The following is a 26,806-nucleotide window of genomic DNA, read 5'->3' on the forward strand; positions in this document are numbered from 1 at the left end:
CCTGCAAAGTTGAAACTGTAGACGCAAGAAAAATACAAATGGGTACCAGGAAATGGAAGAGGGGTGGGTGCACAGAGAGACTTGGGGACAGGGGGACTCTGGTAGTGCAGTGGTGGATCCAGCATGCATTGTCAGCACCCAGGGACTGCAACACAAGAGCAGCCCCGTGGTGGCTGTGGACTCCAGGTGGTGTGTCCCTGTGGGTTCATCCATTCTGGCACTTGTACCACCCTGATGCATGATTTCCTGAGCACATGTTAAGATTCAGGGTGAACTTGTGCCTTCCTCCAGGCACCACGTATTCTGGGGTTTTCTTTGGGAAAGCACACATCATTGGGAGGTGAGACACGGGTCAGGAATTGAAATTTTATTCTCATAGATCTGGGGATACCCCAAGGCCATACAGGCTAGTCAGCAAGAAGGGCAAGGGGTGGGGACCTGGAGCATCTACCATTAGGGTCCAGGGTATGGGCAGAAGCATGGACCGGAGAGAAGTTCCATGCTGATGGCTTAGTCCTCTTGTGCATTTAGTCAGGCAGCTGGTAGGGTTGGGGCTTGAAGCAGTGATCTTGTGACCCCACGAATCAGAGGGAGTAGTTGGAGAGCTTGGGTTGGACAGGGCTACGGTGGATCCATGTACTCCAGAGAGCCTTGTGTCAAAAGTTTGGTGCCCTGGGTAGCACAGTTGGGAGGTGGGGGCTTGTGGGACCCTACCAGTACTCTCTGCTTCCTTGCTCCTGGTGTAAGCAGTTGGCTCTGCCACACACTTCTGCCATTTCCGTCTGGTGCCCTCACTAGAGGGCCAAAGCAAGAGGTCTGCCTGATCTTGGACTAGAACCTCCAGAACCACGAGCTAAATAAAAATGCTATCTTTATAAGTTAATTGCCTCAGGTATTTTGTTATAATAACACAAAGCTCACCAATACAGGCTATTAGCTAAAAACGTGTTATGCCGGCATCAAGGAACTCATGTGAGTAAAAGAATGGAGCTGGGTATGGTGGCACATGCTTGTAAACCCAGTGACTAAGGAGGCTGAGGCAGGGGAATTGCAAGTTTGAGTCCAGCCTGGGCAACTTAGACCCTGTCTCAAAAAAGGCATAGGGGTATAGTTTAGTGACGGTGTCCCTGGGTTCAATCTCCAGCACAAGATCAAAATCAGAATTAATACTGAAGCACTCTGGGCATGGTGGTACAGGCCTGTAATCCCAGCAGCTCACGAGGCTGAGGCAGAAGGATCACAAGTTCAAAGCCAGCCTCAGCAATGGTGAGGCACTAAGCAACTCAATGAGACTCTGTCTCTAAAATACAAAATAGGGCTGGGGATGTGGCTCAGTGGCTGAGTGCCCCTAAATTCAATCTCTGGTCCCCCCACCACCCCGCCAAAAAAAAAAAAAAAAAAAAGCTGAAGCAGCACAGAAATGTCGCCCTTTCTGCGCCATCTAAGCTGTCTGGATTTGCAAATGTTCTATGATATTAAATTATTTTCATCTTATATTTTTTTCTTTGCAATGCTGGGGGTTCAACCCAGGGCCTCATGCATGCTATGCTAGGCAAGTGCTCCACTGCCAGCCATATCATTAGCCCTCATCTATTTTTATCTGCATGTTATTTATTACCCAATATATTAGGATAATGAGCCTATGAGCAAATAAAATCTCAATTCTCCACCTTGTGTCTCTTTTTTGATGGGTTTTAAGTAGCATTCTATTAACAGTTACACGCAAGCAAGTTGTTACTAGGTTACCTAGTATCATATGCTTTGGGGGCCTGACACCTAGCATTCAGACTAATGCCAGTTTGCCAGGTTTTTCCTCTCACAGTGAGCTATCAGTCACGATTCTGGGTTATCTAAAATTTATGGGTAATGCTTTCCTCCAGCATCTTGTTAAGGATTTTATGTAGTGAGCACATCCCTCCACCATCTGGATGCTACTGGCATTTCCCTTGGCCATGCTAAATTTTTTTTTAGAAGATTTTTTTTTTTTTTGAGAGAGAATTTTTTTTTTAATATTTATTTTTTAGTATTTGGCGGACACAACATCTTTGTTTGTATGTGGTGCTGAGGATCGAACCCGGGCCGCACGCATGCCAGGCGAGCGCGCTACCGCTTGAGCCACATCTGCAGCCCTGGCCATGCTAATTTTGCAAGCAGTTTTGTGTGGTTAGAGCTTCCTGGGCCCACTGAGTGAACCCTAGCTGTGGTATCTGTCCCAGGGATAGACGTCACAGACCCCTTTGTGCAAAGAAGACCATCTTTTAGGACTGTTTTGGCCTGTTGGTGCCCTTGTCCTCAACACACTGCAGCTCAGTGGTGGCTCTGTCCCCTGGGACCCGGCGTGCATTTCTGGGTGGTATCACTTGCTGGAGTCCATGCTGCAGGGTTGTCAGGGCTAGCAGTTTCTCAGATGGGATGGCCCTGGACAGGCACTGGTGCCTGAGTCTCTTGGGTGGGTTGTGAGTGAGGTCTTAGAAGGGAAAAGATGGTTTTCATTGGTTTCCATCTTCCAAGGAGCATGATGAGGACTGGTACGGTTTGAGGAGTAATTGCCTCACCTTCAGAGAAGAGGGCATGTAGTTATTCTAATTAATATTCATAATGGGGAACTTTAGAGATGAGCTTTAATTTTTAAACAAATTTTTTAGCTGTTGATGGACCTTTATTTTATTCATATTTATGTCCCGTGCTGAAAACTGAACCCAGTGCTTCACACATGTGAGGCAAGTGCTCTACCGCTGAGCCACAACCTCAGCCCATCAGCTCTAATTTTTAAAGCCTTTACATAAATAGGAGCATAAATATTATCTATTTTGAAATAACCTGAAGACCCTTGAATCATTTAAGAATGACAAAAAACAAACCTGCATTGCTAGCAAGATACAGTGAGAAGTTGTGTTAGCATTATGTCTCTGTGACAAAATCAACTTAAACGGAGGAAAGATTTATTGACTCACCATTATCTGACCCTGCTGCCTTGGCCTGTGGCAGCACAGCACATTAAGGCGGAAGTGTGTGGCAGAGAAGTCTTGAGCAGTTTTGGCAGCTGGAACATAAAGAGGAAGGGCCAGATCCCTAAAGCCCTTGCCGCCTCCCACCAGGTCCCTCTGTGTAAGGGTTCAACCCCCTGCCAATAGCACCACTATCTGGGGGTTAACTTCAACATGGGCCTTTGGTGGGCATTCCAGATCCTAGCTATAACATATATTAAAAATCATTTGGGGGCTGGGGATATAACTCAGTTGGTAGAGTGCTTCGCTTGCATGCACAGTGCCCTGGGTCCAATCCCCAGCACCACCAAAAAAAAAAAAAAAAAAATATATATATATATATATATATATATATATATATTATACACACACACACACACACGTGTGCGAACACACATAAATAAATAAATATCATTTGGAAGCCTTTTGCAGTAATGGATACCCCTAATCCCTGCGGTTCAGGAGTCAGGGGCAGGAGGACTGGATTTGAGGCCTGCCTGGGCATTTAGCAAGAGCCTGTCCAAAATAAAATGGCCTGAAAATGTAGTCAGTGGTAAAGCACCCCTGGGATCAATCCTCAGTACTGAAAAAAAAAAAATTTTTTTAATAATATCAACCTTCAAGTTGCCCTCAAAAAGATGACATAGACAAAGTTTATGTCTACAGAATTTTGCAATATTGTTTGGATTCCTCTATAATAGTACATTTTGGGTTGGGGGGCGGTAACCGGGATTTAACTCAGGGGCACTTGACCACTGAGCCACATCCACAGCCCTATTTTGTATCTTATTTAGGGTCTTACTGAGCTGTTAAGCACCTCATCGTTGCTGAGGCTGGCTTTGATTCTCAGCCTCCTGAGCCGCTGGATTACAGGCATGCACTACTGTGCCTGGCTTAAGAGTACATTTTTTTTTAAACGATTTTATCCCATTTTAGTAATGGCCCATGTTCACAGTTCATGTTAGTGCACTGAACCCCTATTTAGATAGGAGTTGCTTTATTATTAAACCCAGTTTAAGAAATATACACAATTTTGTTGGGTGCAGGTATGCACACCTGTAATCCCAGCTGCTCCAGAGGCTGAGGCAAGAGAATCACAAGTTCAAAGCCAGCCTCAGCAATTTAGTGAGGCCTAAGCAACTTATTGAGACCCTATTTCAAATAAAAAATAAATTAAATGGGCCATAGATGTGGCTCAGTGGTTAATGGACTTAGGGTTCAATCCCTGGTACCTAAAAAAAAAAAAAAAATCCAGTCTGATTCTTATAGATTTAAATGTACTATATCTGTTTTTCATATATATGTACCTAGTAACAATGCCATTAGCTTGAATTTTTAGGAAAAAAGCAACCATTTTTAAATATACTTAGATTTCCAAGAGATTTTCTTTATTTTAATATGGTATTTTAAGTAATGAGATTTCCAAACAGAGAAGTATAAATTTTCTCATGCTGTATGTATTCTATTATTTTATTTAAAAAAAACAAAAAACTTCAAGTCTAAGGAGTGTGGTGGCGCACACTTGTAATCTCAGTAATTACTCTCAGGAGACTGAAACTGAAGGATCACTAATTCAAGGTCATCCTGGACAGCTTAGCAAGACGGTATCTCAAAAATGAAAAATGGCTGGGAATGTAGCTTGGTGGTAGAGCAATCCTGGTTTCAATCTTCAGTGCACGTGCACACACACACACACACACAAATCTTACATAAAAATTTTAAAAAGGGGTGAGACAGAACACTTGCCTATCATGTGTGAGACCCTGGATTCCATCCCCAGAACAGAAGGAAGGAAGGAAAAAAAGAAAGAAGCTAGCTAGCTATTAGCTATTTTAAGAAGAGAGAAGTTTGGCTTAAAGTGGATAAACGTGTAGGTTCCAGCTCCAGCTAGCCATAATTGGTCCTCTGTGGGAGAAAGTGGGCCCTCAGCATAGTCCAGTCAGGGGGAGGAACCCAAGACCTTGATCTGCCCCCTGGTGCCCAGAAGGAGATGGAGAGACTCCTGCTCATTGAAGTGAGAAGAGTAGATACCTTCTCAGGTACACACATAGATAACATGCATGTGTGCAAAAACCCCTATCTAGAAATTTTCTTTCCCGTTCTCTATTTGTCTTTACTTGCAATCTGCAACACGGTAGATTTTTAAGCCTTGGGAGGGTGTTATGGTAGAGCACCTGCCTAGCATATAGGAGGCCCTGCCTTTTACCCCAGTGTTGCAGACAACAATGATAACAAAAAGTTATGTCTTTATATCCAACAGCAAGAGTGTTCCCACCTCACCGTCTGCCTCAGTGATGACCCTTGGCATTTACTTTTAGAATCACTTTGTGAAATGAGAAAATTGTGATTTTGATTGAGGTTGCATTGAATCAATTTCAAGAGAAGTGGATATCTTTGTAATCTAAATATTCTAGTCCATAAGTATACCATATCTATTCACTTGCCCAGGTCTTTATTTCACTCAATAGCAATGTATTATGATTTTCTGGTCATAACTGATCAAGAACAAAAGAAGGGACAGATGACCAAAATAAAAAGGGGCCACAATACAGATCCACAGGCTGTAATAAAAAGGCATCTGAACACGTTTAATGCCAAGAAGTTTTAATATGGAGATAAAACACAGTTTGCCCAGAAAACACAATTTGTCAAGGTTGACACAAGAAAGCATTAATACATGATCTTTTAAGTATTAAAGAAATTGGTTCAGTAAATAAAATTCCTATCTCAGAGAAAATGCCAAGCCCAGATGGTTTCGCCAGCTTATACCAAACATTTAAGGAAGAAATAGCACTTATCTTCCATATGTATTTTCAGTTAAAGTTGGTTTATGCTGTGTGTATTATTTTAGAAACTGATTTTTCAGTTTATGTCATAGACTTTTCCTTTAACTATATATTCTATTATATAATTATAATGTCAGAAAGGTATTCCATTATATGACTTGTCTATCGCTGACTTAAACAATACTCTTTTTTTTTCTTTCTTTTTTTCTGCAGTGCTGGAGATAAACCTAGGGCCTCCTGCATGCCAGGCAAGTGCTCTATCACTGTGCCACACCCAGCCCTGTCCTCTGTTTTTTGAATATTTGAATTCTTTCTTGTTTCCCCATAATTAGGGAGAACATTTCAGGGATGGTCATAATAATCATTTCTTTGTGCAAATGACAGTTGACTTAGCATAGACTCTTGAAGAACAATTTTGGGAACAAAGGTGTGTAATATTAATTCTTTTGCTATGTGTTACCAACTTTCCCTTTAAAAAGCTCTATTTATTTATAGTCCATCCCACAGTACAGGACAGGAATTATTCCTTTACTTCTCTGTGTGGGAATCAACGCAGCACAGCAACCTCCACCCGCCTTCTTGCTCTAGCCGTGGCAGGCTCCTTGCATTCCTGGACTTGGTGGTTCTCCATCTCACCCAGGCCTGCCTTCTGCAACTGCTGACCCATTGGCTCTTGCTCCCTCTGAAGCCACGCATGCTCCTGGGATCTTCTGACCACATAGGCTGCAGGAGATGGTTCTGTATTTTCAATAGTTTCCATTATCCGTGTTATTTCATTTTTTTAATATTATTTTTTTTAGGTGTAGTTGAACAAAATGCCTTTATTTTATTTATTTTTATGTGGTGCTGAGGACCGCACCCAGGGCCTCGCAAGTGCTAGGTGAGCGTTCTACCGCTGAGCCACAATCCCAGCCTCTGTGTTATTTCATTTAAAAAAAAAAAAAAAAGTATTTGATTTTCTTCCTCAATATACAGTGAGCTTCCTGAGACCAGAGGCTCTCTGGCTTCCTATTGTGTTCCTTACCTGGAGCAGCCTGTTGGCAGATTCATTTGCTAGTTTGATAGGTGAAAAAATCATAATTTGCTTGAGTTTCCCTCCTGTGGTACCTGGTGGACTGAGCTTTCATCCTGTGACTGGCCATTTTGCCTCTTGCGCTCCTGAGTCATGCATAGCACATCTGCTACTGGAACATCTGCCTTCCAAGTAAGGATCTGTGTAAGAGTGTTGCTGAACAGTGGTGTCCTCTAGTAATTCCTTTATGTTTTGTGTAACAGATTCTGATACTGGGACTGAGAAGGAACTGTCCATTTTAAACCAGGAGTGTTCTGAAGATGTGAAGAGCCCAGCATTTGTATCAAGAAGATTCTCAAGGGCCAATTCACAGACACCTGTGTTCCAGGATCCTTGGGACCTGGAGGGGAAGGGAAAAGGGAGCCTGGGAAACACTGCTGGCCAGAGTCTGAAGAAACCCCATCTGCACAAGAGAGTTTTTAGAGAGGAATCTGTCCTATGTAGGGAGCAGCCTCCAAGAGAGAGTGTCCAGGAGTGTTCTTTAAATGTTGATAGACATTTAAATCCAAACCAAAATGTTGTTAGACTTCAAAGGAATAAAACAGGAGAGAGAGTCTTTAAATGTGATATATGCAGCAAAACCTTCAAATATAATTCAGACCTCCGTCGACATCATAGGCGCCACACAGGGGAAAAGCCCTATGAGTGCAGTTGGTGTGGGCGAGCCTTCACACACAGCGCGAGCCTCATCCTGCACCGCCGAGTCCACACTGGCAGCAAACCGTTTAAATGTGAAGAATGTGGGAAGACTTTTGGGCTCAATTCCTACCTCATTCTGCATCGGAGAATTCACACTGGAGAAAGACCCTTTGGGTGCAGTGAATGTGGGAAAGCCTTCAGTCGAAGCTCCAGCCTCATTCAGCATCGCGTCATTCACACAGGAGAGAAGCCTCACAAGTGTGAGGAGTGCGGCAAAGCCTTCAGCCAGAGCCCCCAGTTAACTCAGCACCAGAGGATCCACACTGGGGAGAAGCCGCACAAGTGCAGTCAGTGTGGCAAGGCCTTCAGCCGGAGCTCCAGCCTCATTCAGCACCAGAGGATCCACACTGGGGAGAAGCCCCACAAGTGCAGTCAGTGTGGCAAGGCCTTCAGCCAGAGCTCCAGCCTTTTCCTCCATCATAGGGTCCACACTGGAGAAAAGCCCTACGTGTGCCAGGAGTGTGGCCGGGCCTTTGGTTTCAATTCTCACCTTACTGAACATACACGGATTCACACTGGAGAGAAGCCTTATGTGTGTGGTGAGTGTGGCAGGGCCTTCAGCCGGAGTTCCACTCTGGTGCAGCATCGCAGAGTGCACACAGGGGAGAAGCCATATCAGTGCTCTGAGTGTGGGAAAGCCTTCAGCCAGAGCTCCCAACTCACCCTGCACCAGCGTGTCCACACTGGCGAGAAGCCCTACGAGTGCCGGGCCTGTGGGAAGGCCTTTAGCCGGAGGTCAACCCTCACACAGCATCAGCACATTCACACGGGAGATAATCCTCGCCAGCGTAGAAAGGGTGGCCCCAGCCTGATGCCCACTGGAGAGCGACGTGGCAGAGCCTTCAGCCATGGTGCAGACCTCATTCTGCACTGGACAATCCACACTGGTGAGAAATCCCTGGGGTGCAGTGAATGTGGGAAGACTTTCAGCCCTACCCCACAACCCGTTGAGTACCAGAGAAGCCGCCACGCTGGGGAGAAACCATATAAATGTCAAGAATGTGGAAAGGCTGTCAGCGAGGGTTCAGACCTTACTCAACATCAGGTAGCTCATGTTGGAGAGAAGCCCCCTCTAAATGATGGCTCTGAAAGATATTTTATTCATATCAAAAAGATTTTCCAAGAAAGACATTTTTAAGTTATAAAATTAGGAAACAGTTTAGCAATTGTTCATTTTACGTTGGATAGGCTAGCAAAATGAAAGTTAAATAAGAGGGTTTACATATTACCAGCAAATCAAAATAAACAGGTTGGATGACTATTAAAGTCATTAAATTTGAAAGTAAACATGAGAGAATTCAGTCTGGAAAATACTGTTGTATAGAGGTTATTGTTGTGCTCAGGGTGACCCCTGTCGCACTACCTTCAGACACTGAGAGGAGGGGGAGCACCAATAGTGAGCCACTGGCTCCAGCCCCAAGGTGTCACTACCTTGTGTCTCCCTCCTGCCTGAGCTCAGCTTGTTATTGGGAATACCCAGTTCCAGTACCGCTGGGCAGGGTGAGCCTTCCCTTACCAGCCTGCAGGCAGGGTGTCCTTCCTCCCTTGGAGCCCAGTTTGGGCACTTGTAGAGTGAAGATTGATGTGTTTTCAGTTCTGAGATCTGCAATTGAGCAGAGGCCTCGGGGCCAATGAGGCCAAGCTGCCATGAAGCCCCATTCTCAAGAGCTGCAAAAAGGAAAGAAAATCCTCACAATGCTCGAAGAAAATAGGAGAGGAAATAACTGCAGTTAAGACACACCAAGAAACAACCAGGCTTGTTGTTATTTTTGTTTTTCTTTGTTTGTTTGCGTGTTTTGAAGTGCTAGGGATAGAGCCCAGGGCCTTGTGCATATAGGCAAGTGACCTACCACTGAGCTACACCCCAACCCCAAAGGCCAACCTTCTTGAGTACAGTTTACATACAATAAGATTCACTCTTTAGCATACAGCTCTGTGGGTTTCAGAGTCACATGGTGTGCAGTCGCCACAATCAAGCATACAACCTGCCTCAGCACCCACAGCTCTCCATGCCCAAACGGGAAGCCCTAACCCCTGCATACCCTGCTTTGTTTTCTGTTGCCATGGCTTCACCATTCCCAGAATCTCATCCTGTGGAGCCATTTCAATCTGGTGTTTTTTACTGAATATATTGGAGAGTCACCCATGTTGTTGCATGTATCTGTAGTTCATTCTTTTTACTGCCCAGCAGCATTCCATGTTATGGATATATGGATGGAGCTGTTCAACCATTCCTCCATTAAGGGATTCTTGAGTGTTCCCATTTATAGTATATAAGAATAAAGTACCTATAAACACGTAACTATAATCTGTTTTGTGAACCTAACCTTTCAGTTCTTTTAAATGTCTCATTTGCATTGCTGGGTCACTAGTAATCTTAACTTTTTAAGAAAGAGTTTCACTGAGAGTCTAAGGGCATGAGGGCCCTTGAAACCTTGATTTCCATTCTGAGTCTGTAGGAAGAATCTTTTCTATCCTCTACTTAATTCCCTCCATGCCCAGTGGGACATCACCCTTTGGGACCAGGATACAGCTATGTGGTAGAGGATTTGCCTGTCATATATGAAGCCCTGGGTTCCATCCCCAGCACCATCAGATCACCTTTCAAAATCCCTTCCTTAATGCCTCTGCTCTTACTGTGTTGTTTTGTATTTCAGTGCTGGGGATGAACCCAGGGCCCTGCACTTGTTAGGATGTGCTATTGAGCCACATACTCAGCCCCTTAGTGTTTTCTTAGGGAACTTGGGGTCATGTTTGTGTTTGGTTTGACACTGTTTCTGTGGTTTGCTCCACTTATTCCCCCTAACTTGTTTTATGTCTCATGCTATAAATTTCTTAAAGCCAGAACCTCTTCTGGATGTAGTCCCAGTGGAAGGATCTGCAAATCATGGAGGTGGCAGTGGCTTATCTGAAGGACTATGATCTCTTTCTGACCTCCGGCACAGCATCTGATCTAAGGAGTAGCTTCCACTCTTGTATTCTGCATCACCATAGCAACCATCTTGTTTCACTTTTTCTACCTACTTCTACATTATGCTGGGAGCTCTTTGTAGCCAGAGTCTGTCATATGCCCTTTATTATTCTGTGAGGGTTTTTTGTTTGTTTGGTATTGAGATTGAACCCAGGGCCTCACCCGTGCTAGGCAAACACTCTACCACAGAGCTACATTTCCAGCCCTTTTTTATGTTTAATACTAGGGATTGAACTCAGGGACACTCAACCACTGAACCACATCTCCAGCCCAATTTTGTATTTTTTTATTTACAGACAGGGTTTCACTGAGTTGCTTAGTGCCTCACTAAGTTGCTGAAGCTGGCTTTGAACTCATGATCCTCCTCCCTCAGCCTCCCAAGCTGCTGGGATTACAGGCATGCACCACCACACCTGGCTCTTTTTTTTTTTTTTTTTTTTTTGAGACAGGGTCTTGCTAAATTACCCAGCCTAGCCTTGAACTTATATCCTCCTACCTCAGCCTGTGATCCCTGAATAGTGGGATCACAGGCATGTGCCACTCTTACACCTTTTCTCTCTAGCAAATGATGCAGAATACGTGTCTAGGATGTTTTGGGAAGGAAGAGAGAGGGAGGGAGGGAGAAAAGGAAACACTACACAGCACTCAGCCTTGTTCTGTTCAGGAATATGCTGGGTTAAATAATTTATTGCTGGACATAGAGTGCACATCTATAATTTCAGCAGCTTGAGAGGCTGAGGCAAGAGGCCAGCCTGGATAACTTAGGAAGACCTTGTCTCAAAATAAAAAACAGATAAAAAGGGCTGGGGAAGTAGTTCAGTGGTAGGTTCAATCTCCAATACTGTAAAAAACAAACAAACAAAAATCTCCTTCCTCACCTACTGGAGAGCCCACAGTGAGGTCCCTCTCAAAATGCCCAAACATACCATGTTTGTGGGGGAGGGAAGATTTTGGCAGGGCTGGCCTAATTTGGCCTTTATTTACTATAGACCCTGAAACTAAGATGTTAGCAGGATCCACAGCAGGTTGGCTGAGCATCCAGACAGTGAGGGGACACCCCCATGGTTAAAAATGAGGACAAAAGAAACTCTGTGTATAACCACAAGAATGGGAAGTTATACTCCCATGTATGTATTGTATGTCACAATACATTCTACAATCATGTATAACCAAAAAATAAAGAAACTCAAGAGTGCCACGCCTGGAAACTGGTGCTTTGGCAGCTGTGAGGTCTGCTTACAGCCTCTGCAGAGATGATGAAGTTGGGGTGATTCTAGGGTGGCAGTGGAAGCTGCAGCCCCAAAGAGCTATCCCTGCTGTATCAAGGTGAAGCTAGAAAAAACTCCACCCACTGGCACCAGGAGGCACCTGACAGAATTGACTCAAGAAGATGGAGCTGGGAGGCCAAGGTGACCAGAGTTCAACGGGAACATCAAACAAGCATGTGGAGTGATTAAAAACATCTAGAATCAGATCTTTTAAAACAATAGGGCTGGGGACATAGCTCAGTTGGTAGAGTGCTTGTCTTGCATGCACAACGCCCTGGGTTCAATCCCCAGCACTACAGGAAAAAAAAAAAAATGCTCCCCTGACCACCACCACCAAAAAGAAGAAAAGCAGGGAAGAGAAGGCACACAGGAAGGAAAAAAGAGAAATTATAAATATAGCAAAAATGAAGAATTACTGAATCTGGCTCAGTGCAGTGGCACAGCCCGTAATCCCAGGATCTCAGGAGGCTGAGGCAGGAGATCACAAGTTCAAGGTCAGCCTCAGCAATTTAGAGACCATGTCTCAAAGTAAAAAGGGCTGGGGATGTGGCTCAGTGGTTAAGTACCCCTGGTAACTGTAAGGAGCGGCAGGAAAGCTCCGTAAATTTAACAAGCCAAACAACCATTTACCTGTCCAAGATTTTATTAGTGGGACCGTAGCAGCCGGTCACAGAAGAGAAGAAGTGGGGGAGAGAGAGAATGAGCATGGGGAGTTGGCTGTTACTTCTTTATTGACCAAGGGTCCATTTCTGGGCAGGACAGGGTATTAGTCTCCTAGGGGTGGGAGGTCACAGTTTGCGCCATTTCAGGGATTGGAGGTGATGGTTTGTGCCACTTAGGTGGTAGTTCACGCCATTCAGTGCATCATGGACCTGAACTCCCGGAAGAGATGCACTTCGGGCGCCATCTTTACCAACATTCCTCCCTTTTTTGTTTTGGTTTGGGGGCATCATACTAGTTCTGGCTTCTTCCTGCTGAGTAGGGGTGTTGTTTAGAGGGAGGGAGGTCAGTTGGTTGGAGAAGGAGGGCCAGGAGGCCCCACATCCATGTGCTGAAAGCATGGATTTCCTCCGGGGAGAAGTCCATGAACGTGCCCTGCAACCACAAATTGTTGGATATAATGAGCCATTCATTGGGGTGGCCCAGGGGGAGAGATAAGCCAACTATCTTCCCCTAGGGCTTGTAAGAATTGCATGCATCGGAGGGTAACAGGTGTCATCTTCATTAAGAGGAGGATCAGAGGTACAGTGCAAGCCACAAATCTGCAGCTACGAAAAGGAACAAAAGAGACAGCATTAATTTCTGGCATGTCATCCATGTCATCCAGGGCTGGTAGATAAAAAGACCTATGCTCAGGAGAAGGCAGGTTAGAACATATATGGCTAAAAACCAAGGGCTTATTTCTTTGGAATGGTGGGGTAGAGATGGCCCTTCGGTGGAGTTGTCATTTGGTATCTTCGTCTTTCAGCACTTGGTGGAGGCTTTTCAGTATGAGTAGACATAAGTGTTGTCCAGCTCATTGGCAAGTAGCTGGTAATCCCTGAGGAGGAACTGATTGAAAGTTTGGTTAGAGATTTTGTTAATTTGTCCTTGAAGGAATTTAAAATGCAAAGAAGGAAGACACAGAATAAAAAGACCCCAACTAGAGGTCCTAGCATCGGGAGACTCCAGCAGATAAGGGGTTTGTGAAGAGGTCCCAATAGGATTGTTGTACCAATTGCAGCCTTCTTTTTTCTAGTTGTTCCTGTAGTTTTTTAATCTTATCTTTCACTATCCCTGACTGATTAACATAAAACAACATTCTTTCTGTAAGAATGGGCAGAGGCCTCCTTTTTCCACTGTGAGTAGATCTAAGCCTTGGTGGTTTTGTAGGACTACTGCTGCAAAGAAATCTAATTGATTTTGGAGGGTAAGTATGGGCTCAATCACCTGTTGGAGGTCATCTATGAATGATTTGGACAATTGATTATAGTATGTGAGGGAGGTAGTCAAACCTGCTGTACCCATTGGCAAGCCTGCTGTAATTCCTAAAGTAGTGAGGAGAGGTATGAATTGGATCGCCCTTTTGGGTCTTATGTGTGTCATGAGAGGGATTGGTATTTCTGTATCTCCTGGAACTGTCTTTATAGGGAAACAGGAGAACAAGAATACATGTGCATGTTTCCAGTCAGGGGGCAGACAGCGGTATACAGTTGTCCCACATAAAAGTGATGCCTTGAGACTGGTGGGCAGTGGGCCTTATTACCCTTTGATAGAGAGACGGGTCTGAGTGGGGTGCATTTACCCCTAAAACTCCCGGAGGGATTGCCGGACACTCAACGGTCAATTCCCTCATTCTGGTGAGTTAGGGTTCAGGCGCTCATGGGATGGGGGAACTCACCGATCCGCGAGTCAGTGGTGGATGTCAGGCAGGTGATCAGAGGAGTGGACTACGACAGGAACAGTTGGGCTCAGAGTTTGGGAGCCGGTTCTGCCTTGGGTGACAGGGAGATCCCCCGTCCCAGGTTTGGGCATCAATGTAAGGATCTTACAGTAACCCCTCCAAGAAAAAAAAAGAAAAAAAAAACTGGTGAATCTGAATAGTTATTTGAGAATTTTCTGCTTTATTACAACTGTTCTATAAATTTGAAATTAGTTCAAACTAAAAGGTTTAGGAAGAAATTAGTAAAAGGATACAAAGTTCCAGTTAGGAGGAAAACTGGAGAGGTCTGTTGTACAACCTGGTGACTACTGTTAACAATGTATTGTGTTCTTAAAAACTGCCAGAATGGGGCTGGGGATGTGGCTCAAGCGGTAGCGCGCTCGCCTGGCATGCGTGCGGCCTGGGTTGATCCTTAGCACCACATACAAACAAAGATGTTGTCACCCCCGAAAACTAAAAAAAAATAAATATTAAAAAAAAAAAAAAAAACTGCCAGAATGGATGTTAGGGTGTTCTCACCTCACAGTGAGATCATGCACGTTGATGGGCTAGATTTCTCCATTTCAGACCACTCATAACATACGTACTTTTAACATAATTGTGTACATTACATAAGCTATAATAAGTATGTACACAATATGTACAATTTACATCAATATCAAGAACTTCTGTGCTGCAAACAGTAGCATCCAGAAAGTAAAAACAGCTGGGAATGTAGCTCCGTGGCAGAGGCGGAGACAAGGAGTTTTACTCCCACTGCTGGGAGGGGTTAAAAAAGACAAAAGGAGGGTGAAAATACTGGCTAAACCATCCATCTGCTAAGGAACCTTCGGACTGCCTAGAGCTAGTCTAGCCCCCCTCCCGGGCTCCCGAGACCGCGAGCACCGCCCCAGCCCTTCCCTGGCCCGTCTTTCTGAGCGCCTCACATTCTTCCCAGAGCTGGAGCCCGAAGGCTCCAAACTGGCTGCGCGCTCTGCTTGCGCCGGGAGGTACACCCTCCGGGAGTGTCCGTCCCTGCCCCCAGTCCTGAGCCCCCGGAAGCAGCTGCTCCCTGCCCCCCACCTCCGGGGCGCCGCTCTAGGACATCTGGAGGGCTTCAAGTCGGTGGTCACGGAAGCTGAGCCCGGAGGAGTCCTTAGTCACTCTGGCGTAGGGCCCTGGGTCCGGCCCTCTAGAGGCTGCTCTTAGCTTGGCAGAGCCCAGCCCTGGACACTCCTCCTGGAATTGGGAAGGCTGCTTTTCCGAGAGTCAGCCTGCCAAGGATCCCAGCTCAACCCTGAAGAAGGAAAGTGACTTCAGAGCAACCGACCCGGTGTAGGAGGTTGTCTTGACCTAGTTATGCAGTCAGCATAGGTCAGACACCACTTGTGTCTTTCTACAATGTCAGAATTTACTGAATAACAATAAACTCACACCTTCATAGGTTTCAATTCACTGAATACTCGTGGGTCAGTCATTTGGTAGTCATGAGCCAGGTGATCACAGGTTATTTTATTACAGTCTTAATTACTAACATTTATAAGGTGCAAGTAACATACCACACTTTAAACAAATACAGAAAGACTAAATTAAGGCAGCCTCGGATTACAGGACACTTCACCGAGCAAATGGGCAGGGAGCAGATGAAAATACAAAAGCATCACTGCAGATAGTCAGATCTGTCATGGGCCAGAGGTCAGAACTTACCCTAGGCACAGGTATGGAAGGCAGGCAGTTTCAAAGTGTCAGCTTGAAGTCCTTGCCTACAGGAGAAACCAAAGGAGCTGAAGTTCCTGGGGAAGAAAGTAAGAGAATCTTGCTGTGGCAATTTTCCTGGGCAGGGCTCATGAGGAATGATCAAGTAATAGGGTCAGTGTGTTGCCATTTCCAGTCTTGGGGGGGGGGGTCTCTTTTTATATATCAGTTTGCACCTATGGTAGTGCTAGGTAGATGGGGGTTATCTGTACAAACAAGGTATAGAGTCATTCTAACTTAGCACTTAAAATGGGTAACTCAAGGGGTTGGGGTTGGGGCTCAGTGATACAGCACTCACCTAGCACTGGGTTTGATCCTCAGCACCACATTAAAATAAACGTATTATGTCCAGCTACAACTAGAAAGTAATATATTTTTTTAAATGGGTAACTCAGGGCTGGAGTTGTGGCTCAGTGGTAGAGTGTTTGCCTAGCATATGTGAGGTACTGAATTCATTCCTCAGCACCACATAAAAATAAATATGTAAAATAAAAGTACTGTGTCTACAACTAAAAAAAATCTTTAAAAAATAAACAAAAATATGGGGCTGGGGATGTGGCTCAAGCGGTAGCGCGCTCGCCTGGCATGCGTGCGGCCCGGGTTCGATCCTCAGCACCACATACAAACAAAGATGTTGTGTCCGCCATAACTATAAATAAATAAATAAATAAATATTTAAAAAAAAAAAAAAAAATAAACAAAAATAAAAAAACTCAAAAAAGGGGGGGGTGGGTAACTCATGGCAAACTGCTGCTTTTCAAAATGGAGTAACTGGGAGCTAGGAAAGGCTTGAAAACTACTGTTCCATATCTCATGGAGTAACTCAGAGCAGGGCCTGATTTCCACAGAGGGTCTGGTGCCAACCAGTGGATTCGGGTTCCAAAGCCCACTGCAGCCTCACCAAGGCCAGCGGTGGCGGTGGCGGCAGAAGATGTGGGCCAGCAGGGGTTGGAGCAGCCCTGTGCAGCTGGAAGCCTGGAGACGGGAAAGACAGCAAGATTCAGCAGGTGGGACCTCGCCTCCGGTTGGGCAGGCGGCAAGGTCAGTATCAGGTCCTCAATTTTCCCACTCGTCTCCGTGGCCTGCCAAGGTTCCAAGGAAGGGAGGGCAGTCTAAGTGCGGAGCAATGGGACATCCTGGTGGAGACAGGACCTCGCCCCCAGCCTGCTACACCCTTGATTCTGTCAGGCACACCCACTGCACACAGAACAGTGGGAGCACTGGTGCCCCAGAAGGATCCACGGAGACCAGACGGGCAGAACCGCCAGACCCACTCTGCTCGGCCGCCTCTGCTCTCCTCCGGGGCGCTACCGGGACTGCCAGCACACCGGCCTGTAGGGCCATGCCTCCAGCCCTGGCCACATCCACCGTCTCAGGGTCACCGCCCTCGACCCCTCGCGCTCCTTCCAGGACTTCACTTTCCACGGGTCCAGCCCTACCCTCCGCCGCCCCAGGTTGCGCCCTCCGCCCCAGCGCCCAGCACTTAGTGCTTCCTTAGTGGTGGCTTCCCCCAGCCACGCCCTTCAGGCCCGCATCCCTCTCCACCCCTGGCCACGCCCCTGCGGCTCAAGTCTGATTCTAGTCGTGGTTCAAGTTCCCTTTCTGGCCACACCCAGCATCCCAGGGTCCGCCCCATCCATTGCACCAGGCCACGCCCCCTGGCCTGCATCTCAGGACAGTGAATAACCCGAGTCACACCCGGACCCCCGTGGTCCTGCCCCCAGACCCCATACACGGAGCTGTAAGCTACCTGAGCACTTGCTCATAGGCTTAGAGGGCTCGCTTTCCCTTGGGCCACCCTGGCCTTTGGATCACACCTCTGAGCCTCCATCAGATCCTTGCCTTACAGTATCCCTTCCCGGGAGAGCTGGGGTCCAATGAGTAGGTGAACCAGCTCTGGCCGGTTCTTAACCCTTCTGGAGCAATCAGAAGCCCAGACACTGGTCAGCAGGCCCTCCCCCTGTCCTCCAGACTGCCTCTGCGTTGCCACCTGGAAAATGAGATGTCAGCTCTTTTAGAATCGTTTATAAGCTTTATTGAAATATAATTAACTTGTGCTGGGTGCAGAGGCGCCCCTGTAATCACAGCGACTCGGGAGGCTAAGGCAAGAGGATGGCAAGTTCGAGGACAGCCTTCACAACTCAGGGAGACCCTGTGTCAAAATAAAAAAATTATATATATATATATATGTTGTAGTTGGTCACAATACCTTTATTTTACTTATTTATCTTTATGTGGTGCTGAGGATCGAACCCAGGGTCTGGCACGTGCGAGGGGAGCACTGTACAGCTGAGCCACAACCCCAGCCCAGAATAAAAAAAATTAAAGGCCTGAGGATGTATGTCACTGGCAATCTTCCACGAACACAGACACGTTTAAATCCTATACACGTTTTATTTGTATGCCTAAACACTTCCGGAAAGGGGAATTGCTGGGGCAGTGTCTGGCAGTATTCATGCTGAGACTTGCTACCCAAGTGAGCCCAACTGGCCATGAGCCCTGCCCCAATTCTGCCACTAGCTGGACAAAAAGTTGCTTTTCCCACACCCCGTGTTGACAAATAACAGTGCCACACCCATTGATGGGGAAACTAGGTGTTTGGGTTTTGAGGAGGTACTAGGGATTGAACCCAGGGACACATTGCTACTGAGCTACATCCCAGCCCTTTTTTATTTTTTAATTTGAGACAGGGTCCAGTGAGAACTAAATTGCTGAAGGTCTTTCTAAATTACAGAGCCTGGACTGGAACTTGAGATCCTCTGGTCTCAGCTTGTTGCTGGGATTACAGCAGTGTACCACTATGCCTGGCTCTGATTGTAGTTTTAATTTGTATTTCTCTCCGGATGAGAACTCAAACAATTGTCATGGTTAAAAGTCACGAGTAGCTACTTTTGTGTGACTTACAGTCATACACATCTAACACAGCTGAACATTTGATAGAGCAGTCTGCAGCAGAACCAATAGCCTGAGTTGAGTCTGCACAAACAGACCCTGGAGAAGGCAAAAGCATGGCCAGGGACAGATGGTGGGGTGTGCAACTCTCAGGAGGAGCTGACTTAGGATCTTAATCATCTGCATCCTCCCACATGATTAAGGAATTATCTAAGAAGGTAGGAAAGGGGCTGGGGGGTGTATAGCTCAGTGATAGAGTGGCTTGTTTAGCACGCTCAAAGCCTTGGGTGAGACAGCCACTGGCCAGCTCTATTTGGGTACACAATATAAGCTTGCTTTAATTTGATTTAAAATTGGAGTCAGTGGTCTTTTCTTTGCATCATGGTTTAACAGTTATACTCCATATATGAAAAATATGTGAAAATACATTCTACTATCTTGTGTAACTAATAAGAACAAATTTTAAAAATTGTCTGAAAAAAAAAATTCTCCTAAAACAAAGAAAACAGATGCTACCTGCTACTTACATGACTGTTTTCTTTTCTTTAAATATTTTTTAGTTGTTGATGGACCTTTATTTACTTATTTATTTGTATGTGGTGCTGAGATTTGAATCCAGTGCCTCACACATGCTAGGCAAGCGCTCTACCACTGAGCCACAACCCCAGCCCCTACATGACTGTTTTCTATGCAAGAGAAAACTATTACACAAGTGGCTTAGTCTGAAAGGCCCCATTGTGCTACTCAACCCTGGCATTTGCTACCTTGTAAATAAGACCCTCCTAGTGTGTGGAGGGAGAGCAACCTGAAGTATGTGCCACAGAGGGATGCCATTCATTTTCCCTTACTGATAATGGGATGCGGCTTCCTGCTCCCTGGAATTTCACCCTTCAGTACACGAACACCAGGGGATTCTACTCAGCAATGAAGGAGGTGTGTTCTCCTGAGTTCATTGCTTAGTGTAATGGGAACTGTGAAAAGCAGTAAAATTAATAACATAAATTGCAGGTTAAATGCTCTCATAAAACCAAATTCTGAATGCTTCTGAGACAAAGTTCAGATGATGATGGGGCAAGTCAGCATGACAATGGTACTATGGTGACTTTAACATTGTATCCATCCCCATGGGGATGGAAAAGATTTAGCAACAGGTTACCAAGCTTTGATAAAGATACATTATTTCAAAAGCAATAAAAGTTGAAGTTTCTCAGTGGTGTTGAACAGTCCATCTGGCCTCCCCTTGCAGCAGAACAGCAATCAACATTGGCAGCTTTCTAGTCTCAAACTCATTCCAAATGTTTCTTTGCCAGTTGAATGTGACATGAGTGGATTTGGTGAATTGTTCTTTCAAGTGTTAAAAAGGAACATGGTCCCATTTTTTAGAAGAATCTATTCACTGAATTCATTCAGGAGATCTATTTACAGGAATAATATAGTTGCATTTGGAGAATGCAGTTAGGAAGATTGTATCTAGAAACAATGGTGTGGACAAATCAAATCACACATTCACAAATCAGGTCAAGGTGTCTTGGCAAATTGGCCCTTCAGTGACCTGCGTTCAGCAAACAACTGCTAGTGGTTGAGCAGGTCAGGATTGTGCCTTCCTCCCATTACAGAGTAGTGACTGGCTGGTGTCCAGGAGGAGAGGCAGGCAGCCAGCCTGAAGTGACCTGCATGTGCATGTCAAGGTTTCAACTTGACTCTAAGTGTAGGTCAGATTGACTTGATCTGAGCAGGTGCAAGAAAATGAAATGCAGAGCCCTCTTCCAAGGTGCTGCCTGTACAGGAGAAGAATCACTCCTCCCAAAACTGACTTCCCACTGTCAACTCATGCTCTATGCGAATGATACCTCACACCCCCCACGAAACACACTCTCTGTAGATTTAAGAAACTCTGTCCTGACAGGAAAACCACTCCTTGAGGGGAGGAGTTACTCATCACAATGGGATGACACAGGATTAACAACTGATTATTGATGACAACAGGATTAACAACATACCTAAAGCTATGGAGGAGGTAAGACAGTAGAATGACATGATCAAAGAAAGGGAAAACTGCCAAAAATTCCATATTCAAACTATTTTTCAAAATTGAAGGGAAAATAAATACATTCCTAGATGAATAAAGATGAAGTGAAGTTGTTGCTAGAAAACGTATTACAATAAATACTAAAATGAAGTCGTACAGGTTGAATGCATATATGGAGTGCAGTACATCTGTACTGTCATGATTCCAGCTCCATGAAGTTTCTATTGAAAGCAAATCTTCAGACAGGAAGTGGGTAGAATAGAGGTAGACCCAGGCTAGATGCAAGGGGTTGGCAGAAGTGCCCTCAAACTAGGATCAGGTTTTTGTTTTGTGGGGTTTTGTTTGTTTGTTTCTGTTTTTTGTTTTGGTACTGGATTGAACCTAGGGGCATTTAATCACTGAGCCACATCTTTAGCCCTTTTTTATATTTTATTTAGAGACAAGGTCTTGCTGAGTTGCTTAGGACCTCACGAAATTGCTGATGCTGGCTTTGAACTTGAGATCCTCCTGCCTCAGCCTCCTGAGCTGCTGGGATTATAGGGGTGCACCTAGGATCGTTTCAACTTAACTAACAGTCATTGAGTTGTGTCCTCACCATGGATGTGTTTTATTATATCAGAATTATCCCTAATTAAACTTGTCTTTAAAGTAGAGAATTTACGGGCTGGGGTTGTGGCTCAGTGGCAGAGCGCTTGCCTCACATATGTGAGGCACTGGATTCAATTCTCAGCACTACACATAAATAAATGAAAAAAATAAAGGTCCATCAACAACTTGAAAAATATTTTTTAAAAAGTATAGACTTAATTAAAAGAATTATAGATGGTGGTGTTCCCAAGTAGTATGCAGAAATAAATGCTGGAAGAACTTGATTTTAATCTTGGCTGACAGTGATGACAAGAAGCAACTGATGGTAACATGTCACAATTTCAGATATTAAGAAATAAAAATGTGTACATTAGAATTAATGAAATATGGTAACTGCAATAGGCTAGATTGGGCTGCAGTAATAAATAAAATTAAAAAAAAAACTGTAAATGCTTTAATTTACTTTTCCTGTAAAATCCAGCACAAGCTGGGTAGTGTTGGGGGGTGGCTCTGTGCTGTAGTGATTCAGGGACTCAGAGACTTCCTTTTTATGGCCTTGCCACTATGAAGCTCCTGGAGACTGCTGTAGCAGGGTCTGAGAGGGCTGGAGGACTGAAGGAAGTGGTGCACATGGCTGTCTCACATTTGAAAGGCTAGTTATGTGGTCCCACTCAATAAAGACTGGAGAGTTGAAATAATTAAATGAGTACAAAACATCTGTACCTCAGAAACATTAATGCTATTAACATTAATATCCTTACTTTGCTGATGAGAAAAATGGGACACCCAGTAATTAAACATTTTGCCCAAACCGGACAGCAGGCAGTCAGGCTTAAAACCCACATGCTTCAGGACTACCCTTCACTACTCTTCCAATCTTGCAGAAGACTAATATTAATGATCCATGAGATCATTCATCAAACTCTGACTCTGGCTGTTTTCAAACATGCCAGCAGTTTGTTTGTTTAATTTTTTTTTTCAGTTATAGATGAACACAATGCCTTTATTTATTCATCTGTATGTGGTGCTGAGGATACAACCCAGTGCCTCACACGTGCTAGGCAAGCGCTCTGCCACTGAGCCACAGCCACAGCCCATGCCCAGTAGTTTTAAGTTTGTCTTGCTTCTTAAATTTTACCCACTCCCTCTTCATCAGATGAAGGGCTAACCATGTCCAACCAGACTATTTTGTCCTATCTATTCTCCTTGTTTCACAGGTTTTATTTTGAGTGAAAAAACAAAACCTCTTTTTTTGGATTGATCTTTCTTCACTCGTTTCTGGTTCTTTTTTCCAAGCCCAACCAATCCCTCCTATCCTCTCAATCCTCTCTCTTTGCCTCTGAAGGATCCTGAACTCTAGGCCAGCAGTATTCAAGACTCAGGCCACTGCACTTTCTTGCCAAGTCCCTGAGCCTAGAAAAATCCCACCGACTCTCCAGCCGACTCAGGACCAGCGTCAGACTTGTCCGCTGTGTAAAGGCTACCCTTACTCCCCTGTGCTGGCATGCCCCTTAAAACCCCACCTGTAATCGCAGAACCGCAAGTTCAAGGCCAGCCTCAGGAATTTAGCAAGACCCTGTCTCCAAATAAATAAAAAGGACTGGGATGGAGCTCAATGCTAAAGCGTCTGTAGGTTCAATCCCCAATACCAAAAACGACCCCCCCCCCGCCCGCCGCCTCCTCCGGCTGCTCGCTGACCACTTAACGCGGGCTTCAGAGAAGCCAGGGAAGGCGCGCCATGCCAGATGCGGGCTCCTTGCCTCGCAGTCGCCGAGGTTACGCGCCTTGGCCTCACCTCCTCGGCTCCGGCCGGGGGCGCCTCCTCCGCGTAGGTCTTCATCCTTCACCTCCACCTTGGAACACCCCCCGCTGTCCAGGACCACGGTCATCCAGGAAGGGGGCTTGGCTCGGAGGAAAAGGGGCCAGAATTCCTCCTTGGGGAACCTCAACCTTCCTTCCTGAGAAGACCGAGGCCGCGTCCTCCGGCACTCCACGCTCCTCGGCGCGCACCCGGCGCCTTACCTACTCTTTCGACCAAGGCGCCAACGTACCGGCCTCCAAAGGGTGCCCAACAGCACGGAACTCTAAGTCCCACCCCTGTAGATACCTTAGGTCACCGCCGGATCTTTTCAGGACTGCACCTCCAGGAAAGGAGGAGGGGAAGAGCGTGGGGTTCACCTTCCTACATCCGCTCCTAGTCCCCAGGGAACCAGCCAGGGTCTGGAACCACCGAGACCTCGGTCTTCCCAGCCCTAGAGCGGCAGGGCAGGCCACACTTCCGGCCCGTGGCCCACTGGCCAGTCCTTGCCGGGCTAGTGCGGCGGTCTCTGGGACGGCCTGAAGGCCTCGGGATCCCCACAGGCGCTTGCGCAGCGGACCGGGATGGGGGGTCCGCACAGGGGCGGAATCTTGGGGCTGCCCCTGTGGGAGCTGGGGATCAAGGTGTGGCACTGCGAGGAGTCCTTGGCGAGGGGCGACACGGTCAGGAGACTACCATGAACTGAGTATGTGATCAAGGGGTGCGGTCTGTGGAGAGTGTGGGGCGTGGCCTGGAGGGAGTGGGCGTGGTCCACCGCGGGTGGGGAGTATCTTCAACACGCGAATCTTCTGTGGACTGGGAGTAGTGAGGGCCTAGGGAGCGTGAGACCCCCACCACTGGCCTCATTCTGGGCCCTGATTTCTGGATTTTTGCATCCAAAAAGTCCAGCAGTACTGCTCACTTTGGAGTCTTTCTGGGCTGTCTTCCAATACTAAGAAGAAGAGGTGAGAGAAAATCATTAATTTATTCACTCCTTCCACCTAAGGGTGCCAGGGGCTACCCCCTCTTTTTTTTTTTTTTTTTTTTTGCTTCACATCTAGTGTCCTGTGGCTGGAAGCTTCTCCCCAGATCTGTGCCCATCTCCCACCTGGATTAGATCACTGGGAGAGGTCTATAGGGGGACGGCCTTAACAGTGACACAGGTAGAGGTCCTTTGATCCAGGCAGGACCCTCCTCTTAGTGACAGTGGCCTAACATGTGCCAGGGGTGCTGATGACAGGAGGTACCTCCAGCTGGAGATACGGAGTGTGGGCAGCAGCCCCTTGATCACTGTCCCAACCTATCCTACCTTCAGCTTGCTATCTGCAAGTAGCTAGAGCAATCTTTTCTATTTTTCCCACTTTTCATTTTTTGTTGTTGTTTTGTTTTGGTACCAGGGATTGAACCCAGGGGTGCTTAACCACTGAGCCACATCCCCTAGCCCTTTTTTATGTTTTATTTTGAGACAGAGCCTCGCCAAATTGCTGAGGCTGGCTTTAAACTTACGATCCTCCTGCCTCAGTCTCCTGAGACACTGAGCTTACAAGCATGCACTACCACTCCCAGCTCCCACTTTTAATTTTGAGAATGTTCAGACCCATAGAAAACTTGAAAAAAAAATAATACTACAATGCACACCATACAACTTTCACCTAGAATGCAGGGGTTGACATTTTTTACCTTGATTATGTCTTTGTATATATGTCTACTTCCTATTGCTAAAACAATAATTTTTGGTCTTCATGAATTGCCGCAGTCTGGCTGGGCACAAAATAATCGAGCCGCCACGAGGCACTTGTAGGTTCAAACAGGAACTACTTTATTGCCCAAACTCTCACCACACTCCACGCACTCTCCCTGGGAACTCTCTCCGCCCTCAACAGGGCTCCACGAGAACTCAACAGGAATTCCAAAGTAGCAGGGGCCAAGGCAGCAGGAGTCTATATACAACTGAATACACAGCCTGTTTCAATCCAGCATCATCCAGTCACAGCAATTATACACAGCTTAACTTAATTATCATCATCTTAATGGCTCGTGCACTCCTTCTGGCAAAATGCTAGGCTCCATCCCGACTCAGCTGTGGCTCTCAACATCTCCCCACTTCTGTTTAATTAAACAACAAGCATGTGGCTTAGGGACCCTGCCTGTCTTAGGTTGTCCAATACTACATATGGTCCTTACCCGTCATCTGCCAAATATGGTTAGGTATCAGTCCTCTAGGATTGACTCCAAGATTAACTTGTGGTAAAAAGGTCACACAATTTTGACATTGTTTTATTATTTGTCTAGCTTGTTCCTTAGTTATTTTAAAATGCTTTTTAAAAGTATTTGCATTGACATGGAAGGATTTATGAAAATTTGGAGCTTCTTCTAGCATAGAAAAAAATATGTATGTCATGTGTAGTTTTATCTGCTAAATCATTGCCCAAACTAAGGGCTCCAGGCAATCCTGTATGTGCCCTGACATGTCCTATAAAGATTGGATCTTTTCTGTCTGTCCCAGATTAGACTTTGTATAGTGGAAAACAAAGAGAAAACAGTAGAGGAAGGGGAAATCCTACCGGCATCTTCAAGGGATACTATAGCATTAACTATATACTGACTATCAGAAAATAAATTAAATACAGAATCTTTAAACATCACAAAAGGGCTGGGGATGTGGCTCAAGCGGTAGCGCGCTCGCGTGGCATGCGTGCGGCCCGGGTTCGATCCTCAGCACCACATACAAACAAAGATGTTGTGCCCGCCGATAACTAAAAAATAAATATTAAAAGTTAAAAAAAATAAAAATAAACATCACAAAAGCTTGTAATACTGCAATAAGCTCTACCTTTTGAGCTGATTGTTTGGGTACTAAAAATGTAAAAGTTTGATCAGGGGTAACTACAGCTGCTGTACCATTATTTGACCCATCAGTGAATATATTTGGAGCATTCATAATAGGTGTTTTTCTTGTCATTTTTGGAAAAACTACAGGATGTGAAGACCAAAAAGACAACAAAGGATTAGATGGTAAGTGGTTATCAAATGAAACATTAGATTTGCACATGATTATTGCCCAAGTATTTAACTCATTAGCTAACTCATCAATTTGATCCATTGTATATGGAGTAATAATTTTATTGGGAGAAATTCCAAATACTCACTTTGCTGCTTTTATTCCTTTGAGTATCAATTGTCCTACAGCCTCAGGATACCTAGTAAGAATAGGGTTAGGAGAATAAGATAAATGTATCCATAATAATGGACCTTCTTGCCAAAATACTCCTGTAGGAACATTTTTTGTTGGTAGTACAATAAATAATAAAGGCAAACTTATATCAATTCTATCCAAATGCATATTTTCCATATATGTTTCAATGATTTTTTAATGTCTTTCTTGCTTCAGGCGTTAACATGCGGGGTGAATTTGGATCTGATGGACCTTTTAGGAAATCACATAAAGGTCCCAACTCTCCTGTTGGTATGCCTAGATAAGGCCTTATACAATTTATGTCTCCTAATAACTTTTGAAAGCCATTAAGTGATTTGAGTTGATCTACTCGTATTTGAATTTT

The 26,806-nt window shown here is 45.4% G+C and overlaps 1 protein-coding gene and 1 long non-coding RNA gene across 14 annotated transcripts in view; one reads left to right on the forward strand and one right to left on the reverse strand.

The window, feature by feature from the left end:
• The window catches only part of Znf251 (zinc finger protein 251), a 27,448-nt gene extending 17,602 nt beyond the window's left edge, over positions 1-9,846 (forward strand). For all 4 annotated transcript variants that reach the window (XM_046449218.2, XM_046449220.1, XM_046449217.2 and 1 more), the window contains exon 4: positions 7,049-9,846. In XM_046449218.2, the coding sequence (XP_046305174.1) occupies positions 7,049-8,682 (1,634 nt within the window). In that variant the 3' untranslated portion in view covers positions 8,683-9,846. The remainder of the gene's footprint in view (positions 1-7,048) is intronic.
• Positions 2,978-23,737, reverse strand: LOC124095843 (uncharacterized). Of its 10 annotated transcripts, XR_009227163.1 has the most exons (7): positions 23,244-23,549; positions 16,841-18,091; positions 15,892-15,977; positions 15,268-15,481; positions 14,164-14,322; positions 9,061-13,334; positions 5,575-8,629 (listed from the first exon to the last, which is right to left on the reverse strand). It is a non-coding gene; the product is annotated as an uncharacterized LOC124095843 (long non-coding RNA). The 10 variants fall into 10 exon arrangements; XR_006852632.2 differs by lacking the exons at positions 16,841-18,091; positions 23,244-23,549 and adding an exon at positions 23,556-23,737; XR_009227164.1 differs by lacking the exons at positions 15,268-15,481; positions 23,244-23,549 and adding an exon at positions 23,556-23,737.
• Positions 23,738-26,806: the final 3,069 nt, after the last annotated feature.

The sequence above is a fragment of the Marmota monax genome, unplaced genomic scaffold, assembly GCF_021218885.2.
Source record: "Marmota monax isolate L192 unplaced genomic scaffold, Marmota_monax_Labrador192_F-V1.1 WCK01_AAM20220418_F8-fsc00073, whole genome shotgun sequence".
Taxonomy (NCBI): domain Eukaryota; kingdom Metazoa; phylum Chordata; class Mammalia; order Rodentia; family Sciuridae; genus Marmota; species Marmota monax.